The sequence below is a fragment of the Halichoerus grypus genome, chromosome 14, assembly GCF_964656455.1.
Source record: "Halichoerus grypus chromosome 14, mHalGry1.hap1.1, whole genome shotgun sequence".
Classification (NCBI taxonomy): Eukaryota; Metazoa; Chordata; class Mammalia; order Carnivora; family Phocidae; genus Halichoerus; species Halichoerus grypus.
The window spans coordinates 56,519,364-56,529,399 of NC_135725.1; the positions used below are offsets into that span (position 1 = coordinate 56,519,364).

The 10,036-nt window shown below is 42.5% G+C and overlaps 1 protein-coding gene across 11 annotated transcripts in view; it reads right to left on the reverse strand.

Moving 5' to 3' along the window:
• Nucleotides 1-7,453, reverse strand: part of RIGI (RNA sensor RIG-I) — a 58,999-nt gene extending 51,546 nt beyond the window's left edge. For 10 of the 11 annotated variants that reach the window (XR_013443720.1, XR_013443715.1, XR_013443716.1 and 7 more), the window contains exon 1: nt 1,046-1,957. Coding sequence is in view for 3 of the 11 variants with exons in the window: in XM_078061363.1 (XP_077917489.1) it covers nt 1,046-1,340 (295 nt within the window). In the remaining 8 variants the exon portion in view is untranslated. Of the gene's footprint in view, nt 1-1,045; nt 1,958-7,301 lie in introns of those variants that run through there. The other variant, XM_078061362.1, reaches the window with a different exon arrangement.
• Nucleotides 7,454-10,036: the final 2,583 nt, after the last annotated feature.

The window sequence follows — 10,036 nt, forward strand, 5'->3', positions numbered from 1 at the left end:
AAGAATGGGATTCACACCAGTTTGTTAGTGTTTCATTCATGACAAGATTTCTAAAAGAGATGTCCTGAAGGGGCTTACACTCTTCTGGGGCCCAAGCTACTCTGTGGTCATTAGGATGTTACTTTGTTACCTCTCTCTGAGCACAAATAGAAAGCAGAAGCCCACTTTTGTTGGTGGTATTTTCACTCCTCACTCCACAACCTGTGGTTTTTGCAGAGCAATGAGCACTCAAATTACCTGTCTGCTTTCATACAATTTCCCAAAACTGCCTCACATCAGGAAAGATATTTAGGCACTTGGAGCCTGAAAAGGAGTTGCCAGATGCCCTCTCTCATTTCAACTCCTTCGAGGCACCACCTCCCTTTTCCTCTTTCCTCAAAGCCTCTGTGCATCTCCAGCATAGTGTGCACCTGGATTCAAATTTACAAAGTGGCATTCATCCATCATCAGGTGTCTCACAAGCTAGACAGAAACACCGGAAATGAAGCCTGTAGCCATTCAGTCCAGAGAGTCTTGCCCTCTCAAGCTTGTTATTCCTAAGTGCAAATAAGACCTGGCAAGAGTTAACTGTCAATTACCTTGTAGCTCTGACAGCATTTTGTAATCATTTATGTACATCTGTCCTCACCAGTATCCTGCCCCCAAAATCTTAGCTGCAAAGTGTTTTTAAAGAGCCAAAAAAAAGGCGGGGGGGGGGGGGGCCTATATCTTACTCCTGAATCTGTCAGTACAAAGCTGGACACCGTAGACATAACCATTAGAGAAAATAAATGAAATGGACAATGGTTTGTTTCCCCAGCTTTGAATTTAAATAGATGTGCAATCCTACACAAGTCATTTCACTTCTCTGGGACTATTTGTCCATCTGGACCTCCAAAGGCTCCTCAAATTCTCCTGGCAATCTCCAGTCTTGAAATGCCGTGGGGATCTTGCCTCAACACCCGCGTTCCTAGCGGGCTACTTGGCGCTGATTAAAAGGAAGGGAAAAGCAAGTCCTGAGTTGTTTCCTTGCTCCAAGGGGCAGGCGTCACTGGGGACCACTCACCGTCCTTAAACCAGGGGGCCATGTAGCTCAGGATGTAGGTAGGGTCCAGAGTCTTCGTGACATAATCCCGGAAGGCGTGCAGATTCCGCCGATCCTCGGCCGACATGCTAGCAGCTTGGCTCCCGGTGAGGTCCCTGCTTCGCCCGCGTCCCACTCTCTTGAAAGCCTGGTGGCGGCGGGCTGACACAGATCTTCTCACAAGAGAACCCAGACCCAGTGCTGAGGGGTGGAGCCGCCCGGGAACCTCAAGAGCAGACAGGAAATCGAAACTGCAACTAGCAGCCTGCTGGGGCATGCCACAGCAGCTGGACTGCCGCAGGTCCCCGCCTCCCCGACCGCATTTTTCCCTGAGCTTTCGCGTCCTCTGGCTGCCTGGTTTGCCAACCTGTGGGCGCTCGCTCACCCAGAGGGGCCGTTTTTTTCATTTTGCTTTTATATCAGGAAAGTTTGGACTCAATAAAATGCACAGATTTTAAGTGTATAATTCCATGAGTTTTGAAAAATGTGTATGGGTGTAACTGCTTCCTCCAGGTCGTGCAGGTCCTATGGTAAGTGCATGTTTAACGTCACAGAAACCTGCCCCGTTTTCCAAAATAGATGTACTGTTTTGGATGTACCAGTGGGGTAGAGTAAGAGCTCCAGTAGATACACATTGGTCAATTTGCCATTTTGGTCAGTGTGAAACAGTGTTTCATTGTGGTTTTAACTCCTCAAACGGTTAATGATGTGAGCACATTTGCATGTATTTATTGGCCATTCATTCATCTATCTTCTTTAGTGAGGTATTTGTTCCCATCTTTTGCCTGATTGAGTTTTCTTTGTATTATGGATTTACAAGTTATTTATTCTGGATATGAGCCCACTGTCAAATATATGTATTCTAAATATCTCTTCCCAGTCCGACTTACATTTCATTTTCTGAAAAGTGTCTTTCAAGCAAACGTGAAATGACACAAAGAAAGCAAATGGAGTCATGCGACAAAATAATGGAGGGTGGAAAAAACTATTTCAATACGGTGGTAAGGGCATCTCTCTCTGGGTCGGTCACATTTTAGCTGAGTCCTTAGGAATGAGAAGGAATGAGCTATTCAAAAAAGAAGAGGGGTGCCTGGGTGGCTCAGTCGTTATGATCTCAGGGTCCTGGGATCGAGCCGCATCAGGCTCCTTGCGCAGCGGGAAGCCTGCTTCTCCCTCTCCCACTCCCCCTGCTTGTGTTCCCTCTCTCGCTGTGTCTCTCTCTGTCAAATAAATAAAATCTTTTAAAAAAACAAAAACCAAAAAAGTAAGAAGAGAGGGATTCCATGCAGGGGGACAGAAAGCACAAATGAGTCAAAGAGAAAAAGTGAACAAGGGATATCCCTTCTTGAACAAGGGAAAAATGGCAGACAGTCCTGCTGAATTGGTAAAGAGGGCCTTGTAAGGCAAGGAATAAAGAAACACATTGCAGGATTTTAAGCAAGGAGTAACATAATTTGATGACTTTTTTTTTTTTTTTAATTTAAAGACTTTCTCTCTGGCTCCTATGCAGAACAAGTAGATCGATGAGCGGTGACTCAAGTAAGAGATGATGAGAGCACAGATAAGACAGTGGCGGTGGAGAATAAGAAATGAAATGTTTCAGATATAGAGGACTGAGTGAATGGCAGTGGAAAGGAAGAAAGAAAAAAAAAATATCAAGGCTACATTGCAGGCATCTGGTTTGAGCAACGAGGAGAACGGCAGCACCATGACTAAAATGCAGAAGACAGGTTTACAGCTTATTATATCCTAGTGTGGAAGACAGGCAAGAAAGTAAATAACAGTAAGTTCAGGAAGGAGAAATAAAGCAAGATAAGGGAATAAAAAGTAATGAGGGTTGCTTATATAAGATGAGCTAAATCAGGGAAGACCTAAAGGAAGTGAGAGAGAATGTCATTTGGGTGAAGAGCATTGTACTAAACAAGCAAGCAAAATGCAAAAGAGAAAAAAAGAAAAAGCACAAAAAAAAAAAAACCAGGAGTGAACCAGGCCTGCAAAAGAAAAAGGAGGTGAGCGGTCTTGCTAGAGTGAAATGGGCTGGGGGAAAGAGAGAGAGAGGTGGCCAAGGCAGTTCACATACACCCTGACCGACCACAAAAAGGACTTCAGCTTTGGTTTTGATTTTAAATATGATGGGGAACCATGGCAGGATTTTGAAAGGGAATGTAAGATCTGTTTTTAAAGGATCACTGTGGTTGACTGGAAGAAAACAAGCTGCTGGGGGACAGGGTAGAAGCCGAGTAACCAGGTAAGAAGCTGGTAGCAGCACTAGTCCAAGTGAGAGATGAGGGCATCTTGGATCAAGATCAAAGCTGTGGAAGTGGTAAAGTTGCAGGATATATAACCCTAAAATCACACACAATTTGGTGATGAATTGATGTAGAACATGTGAGAAAGAAGTCAAGGGGAATCCCTGTTTAGCCTGAGCAGCTGCATGAATGGTGGTGCCATCCACTAACATGGGACACTGGAAGATGGGCAGGCTTGGAGGAGGAAATCAAGAACATGCTTGCTTGCTTGCTGATAATGACCCACAGGCAGTGCTTCCCAAACATGAATGCCCACACAGGTCTTATTAAAATACAGATTCTGACCTAGTAGGTCTGAGACTGCAATTCTTACACGCTGACATTGGTGATACTGATGTTCCTGGTCCACAGACCTCGTTCTAAGTACCAAAGCAACTAAAAAACATGAGATAAAGGAAAAGGGAGGATAATTTAAAAATCAACATTCCTACTAAAGTGGGGGGTAAGTGAAATCCTGAGCACATGTGGAAGGGATGTCCTAGAACAGTGGTTCTCAAACTCTGGTTTGTAGGCCAGTAGCATCAGAACCACCTGGAAACTTGTTAGAAAAGCAAATTCTTGGCATCGTAGATGTCCTGAATCAGAAACTGTGGGTGTAGGCCTCAGCAATCGGTTTTAATAAGCCTTCCAAGTGATACTGATGCATGCAAAAGTGTGAGAACTAAAGGCCTAGAGGAAGAGAGCTTCATCCACTGATGGAGTGAAGATGGACGCTATGGTAGGTTGAATGCAAAAATTACAATTCTTCACTTTTCCCAATATTTACACCTTTTGCTACAGAGGTAACTTTTTGGTAAATAGGGTTTATGTTTGCCCAAACCTGGCACTGGCCAGAACTGCCCCGCCAATAAGGAAAGCATGTGGTAGAGACAAGTGGGAGGTTTGAGGAGGAAAAAGGTATGAAATATACCCATTATACCAATGAGCAAGAACACTAAAGAAAATACTCCACTAACATATTGTATGAAGTTGAGGCTGGGGATTGTGTTTCCATGGTGACACCAATCTGCAGTTACTAATTTCCTTCAAAAACACTCAGCAGGATGCATGTAGGCACAACTGAAGAGTTGGGTCGATCCAAACTGAGGTCTTGCTAGGCCAACTATTGCTGCAGAATCTGGCATGTGACTTATTTTTAAACAGGCCAAAGGTAAAAATTGTTTTAACATTTTTAAAGTGTTGCAAAAAAAACCAAACAAAAAAACGACTATACAACAGAGACTACATATGACCCATAAAGCCTAAAGTATTTACTATATGGCCTTTGCAGGAAAAGGTTGCTGACCCCTGAACTAAGTGAACAAGGAGAGACATAAGGGCAAGAGAGTTGTAGGGTTACTGCAAGGGAGTGATTTAAACATAATCTGCAAAATCATATAGCTGAGTATGAAGGAAAGTATAGAGGAAGAGGGTAATTGATAGGGTAGGGTCAAAAGATTATACTTCTTAATCCTGTATTCTAAAAATGGTATTAGATATTCTTGTAGGTGGCCTAATCTGCTCCACCCAGAGCAGAATTACCTGATTCAATGACCACATGAAGGTAACAGTGACATGCTCCAAGAATTTAAAATGAAGATTAACCTCTTAGAAATTCTGTTTATGTCCTACTGCATGCAGGACACCCCATTTGATATTTAGTAGATGGGAACATAAAACCGAAGAGGCAAAAAAGTATATGGGACTAGAGGGAACACTTGGTGTCCTTCGAAAGCTTTCCTTCTTTTGCCAGCCCCCTTAATCTTGTATTCTCTACAATCTTCTCTTACGCCTGCTCCTCTTCTTGTTCTACTCTCTGGGAGAGCTCATCCACTTCTACAACCTCACTAGTACTCCCTAGTTTCCCAGTGACTTCTAGATCACCTCCCTAGTCCCAATCTCTCCTCCAAGATTCATACTCCTAGTTCCAGCTACCCACTGGAATTCATCTGCCTGGATGTCCTCCATGCTGTCCAACAGAATTTTCTGTGATGATAGAAATGCTCTCTACCTGTATTGGCCAATATGGCAGCCATAATCGTCCTTAAACAAAATTTAAAATTCAGTTTCTCGGTTTTACTAGCCACATTTCAAGTAATATCCACGTGTGCTTGGTAGCTACTGTACTGGACAGTGCAGCTGTAGGCAGCTCTCTCTCAAACTGAACTCACTGTCCTCCCCAAACTATCCCTATTCCTCTATTTCCTACCTTGAATATTATCACCAGGCATCTAATTCTCACATGGGGTAAGAAAAATCTCATCATACCAGACTTTTCCCTCTTCCTCACAGCCCATCCTCATCTACATGGTACCCAAATTGTGTCTACTCTACCACAGAAATTTACTAAATCCAGCCTCTTCACTGGATCCCTACAGGCCCTTCTGATTTCTGGCTTGAGCTACTGCAGAGCTTCTTAAGCAGTGTCACTGAGGCTTTCCCACTCCAAACTTTCTTCTACATTACTGCTGGTTAAGAACAAATCTAATCGTTCCATTCCCACCTTCTTTAAAATTCCTGTTGGTTCCTACCCAATTCATTGTTATACCCCTAGCATTCAGCACGGACTTGGGCCACATGTACTTGGTGTTTGATGAATAAAAGAATTTTACAGACAGAAAGGCAAAGAGATATCCTTTTCCCTAGGGGAGAACTGTTTACCTATCTAAACTGCAGATGTTTAGAGAAGCAGCTTACTCCAGGCAAATACTAGATACCTAATTCTGCCCCCTCGTGTCTATATAAAAGTCCATCATCTAATGTTGTGGCAAACATCACAGCTGCAGCTTCTATGGGGATAAATTTATCGACTCAGACCTTGGCCTAACTGGACTTCCATTTCCCTTACCTCTTGCTTTTCTCAGGCATAGATCCAGTGGATTTACCATCCCCCAATATCCTTGCAGGTAAAGTAAGAATTTCCTAATTTTCATGACATTGTAACAACCGATCTTTCTGTACTTTTTGAAATGGTCCTATTGTGTGGTTTTCTAATACCTAAGGGATCCAGGCATTGACTAAAAACTCAGAATGAGAAAATAATCAATTCTTTACCAAGTTTTTATTACCTCCTCTGTACACGTGCCAGCCGCTCTAGTGGAACACAAGCACAGTTGTCATACCCATGACACAAGCCCCCTTTTCTTCTCCATCCTTTATCTGCTGCCATCACCCACAGCATCTTCCCTGTACACTTCCAGCCTCACTGATCACTAACAATTCCAATCACCTTCACCTCTACCCATTCTACTTACTTCCAATCATGCCTAGAATTAGGCACTCTTTCAAGTATTTCTTCAGTCTTCTTACACCTACCTCCACTATATCTACTTGAACCTCATTGGAAAACGAATGCTTTGGTATCTCCCTGTTCTTGAAGTATAATGGTCACCTCATAGCTTCACTTCCTTCCCTACACAGCCCAGATACCAAAATGCATCAATTCAACCATACTCACCAGTATCTCAATTTCCCTTGCCCCTGTTGTTTTATTAGTCACATTCAGCAGAACTCCAACCGTAAGCCATCCGTGTATTCATTCACTGTAGAAATACTGAACACATACTAAATGTCCACCATTAGTTTCTGCTTCTACTCCCACAGTGCTGAATGCCACCAGGACAAAATCACAAATCTTGGTGTCCCATACAATATGCCATGTCTTAAGGGGAGGCCTCAGGCCTCAGCACTCATCAGTAATTCTTAGCTAACCCTCTCTCCATGCCCCTCAGCGGCCATTTTCTCATTCCTCTCCTCAAGCCCAATCTTACTTACGAGCCACCTTTCTCAGAAGTTGGCACTGCTTCCTACTTCATGGAGAAAAGACAGGCTTTACTGTGTGAACCACCTCATCTCAAATGTATCTACTCACATTTCTTTGGGCATTTACCTTCTTCTGCCACTTTAGAGTAAGATTTGCCTCTGCTTCTATCCATTACCATTTCACTTACCTGTGTTCTGTGCTTTGCCATTCAGGAACTCTGCTGCATCCATTACCACTCTCCTTTGCCTTTAACTTTTCCTGTTCCAAGGTCTCCTTCCCAGAGAGCTTGTCTTCCCTCCATCCTAAATTTAAGAAAAAAACTCTCCTTTGATTTTATACCCCTCACAAGCTTGCTTCTGAGCATGGAACCAAGAGCAGTTGTAACTGTGTATCTCGGACTAAGATCTCAACAGGCCAGGCCTTATAAATGGGATGAGAACACCTCTCTAGTGACTCTGGCTCCTTCTCACAAAGTGGCTTTAATAATTACTGCACGTTTGCCTTTGTGACTTTTCCTTTTGCTGAGTAAACATGACTGAAAACTCTGATGGACACATACAGGTAACCTGCAGGCCCATAGAGGCAATTTTATTAGCTTGTTTTGAAATTATTTCAAACTTACAGAGAAACTACAAAAATAGACTTCCTGTATTTTTACCCTCAACTTTCAACATTTTGCCACAATTCACTTTATCACTGTCTCCATCTACGCATGTAGTATTTTTTTCTGAACCATTTGAGAGTAGGCAACATACACAGTGATCATGATTTAGCTTCCCATGTAGGTTTTTCTAAAGGCATCAATCCCTGGACAGGTCTATATAGTAGTGCCCCCTGCCCCCATCTGCAGTTTTGCTTCTCATGTTTCAGTTATCTGCAGTCAACTATGATTCGGAAGCCTTTTGAAGTCTCTTGAGGTCAATCAATAGCAGCCAAATCCTACAACACAACGCCTAGGTCATTCACCTCATTATGTAGGCATATTACCATCTCACATCACAAGAAGAGTACAAGTTATTTTGAGACCACATTCACATAACTTTTATTACGGCATATTGTTATAACTGTCCAATCCTTATTATTGTTAATCTCTTATTGTGCCTAATTTATAAATTAAACTTTATACCATAGTTATGTATGTATAGAAAATACGACAGCGTTGGGTACTATCTAGTTGCAGGCATTCACTGGGGGGGGGGGGATCTTGGAACTTATCCCTTGCAAGTAAGGGGGTACTAAGTTCTGGTCCCAGTGATAGCACATTATAGTAATTTAATGTTAACATTTCAATTGCACATAGCTTTATGAGCTTAATATTAGAAATGGACCCATGCTCAGAATTCTGATGAAATCTGGTTTGTGAAGAGGAATGCTTCTCCTCTATTTCCCATCCCCTGCCCCCATTGGTGGGAACACCAGGGCTGGTGACAACCCAAACCAGGTTACACATGGTTTCTGGTATCCTAAAGAACCTTCTGAAAAATTTTGAGTCTAGGGATGTGCTGACTGGCTCACTGCATCCATACCCACTGGCAGAGGATTGCAATTATTCCCCATGATGGAAGAACTCCCAGTAAGAATGGGCCATCAGCTTACCTTGAATAAGTTGTTGCCCCTTTATACACACAGCCCATCATTATTACACATTAAATGGGTTGGGGAGGCCCTTGGATTGGCTCCCACAGAGCTTCCTGAGAATGGGAAGTGAAAGTAAGAAAAAGTTTTCCCGTCGTCAATCTGAGGATTCATGAAGGAGCAAGTGCAAATGCTTGGCTGCATTTCCTTTAACAAAAAAGTTGCAAAAGTCACAAAAACACTGAAAACCTGAGGTAAGATAAAATGTCTCGTGGACACTGAATTCAGATGAACAGAACAGTGTCAGGCTAAAAGCTGACAGAGAGTGGAGCCCTCTGAAAGCAGAAAGCAGGTCTTGGCCAATTTTTAAAATCCCTACCACCTGGTCATCCATCCAATATGTGCTTCAAGCACTTGTTATGTGAAAGAAAACAGAAGGGATTTACCAGTACACATACATACAGTTGCCAAAGAACTGCAGACTGGTGAGAGAACATTTAGTAATCAATTACTACAGAAAGAGTCCAGGATTAATAAGGGAGCAAGTAATTGAGGGGAAATAGTGGAAGAGGGGCACACTTTACCAGAAGCCTCCTTTAGCTAGGATGGAATTCAGTTTCCAGCAGAAGAAAAATCCACATATGAAGGCTCTGCATTAGCAAGGAGCAGCACCTCCACAGACCTGAAGCAGGTTAGGATGGCCAGAGCACAAGTGAGGTGAGAGAAAAGCTGAAGATGAACCAGAACCTGATTAGGCAGAGGTATGTAAACAATATTATGCTGGATTTCTGTTTGCTTTTATTAAGTATCCTAAGAATAACAGAAAGTTACTGAAGGATTTTAAATAGGGGAATGAAAAAACAGAAACAATTTTTTAAAATATCTTTTGAATGCCACATCAAGAATGGTTGGAGGCAAACGGGTAGGTGTAGAGCAACAGTGGATGCAGGCAGACCCATTATAAGAGCACAGGTGAGAGCTCATGGCTGCCTGGATTGGATGGTACAGACACGTTAGAAATATTCAGTGACCAGGATCTGGGGATTGAATGAGAGGGCTGAAGGAGGAGAATCAAAGACTGGGAAATTTTTGGCCTGAACACCTAAGAGGATGATGTGATGGTGCCTGTATTAAGATGAGTTTCATGGGTTCAACTGAAAACATTAAGATAGGTTTTCACTAAATGTTTAACTAAAAATATCATGTAAAATCAGAAAATCAAAGTGCATTTTTTAAAACTTAAGAAAAAACAAAATCATGTCATAATTTCAAAGTACATTCCTTGATCAACTAACCATAACCTTCCCGTAATTTCTCAGTGTCTGAGCTTACTAAAAATGCTGACAT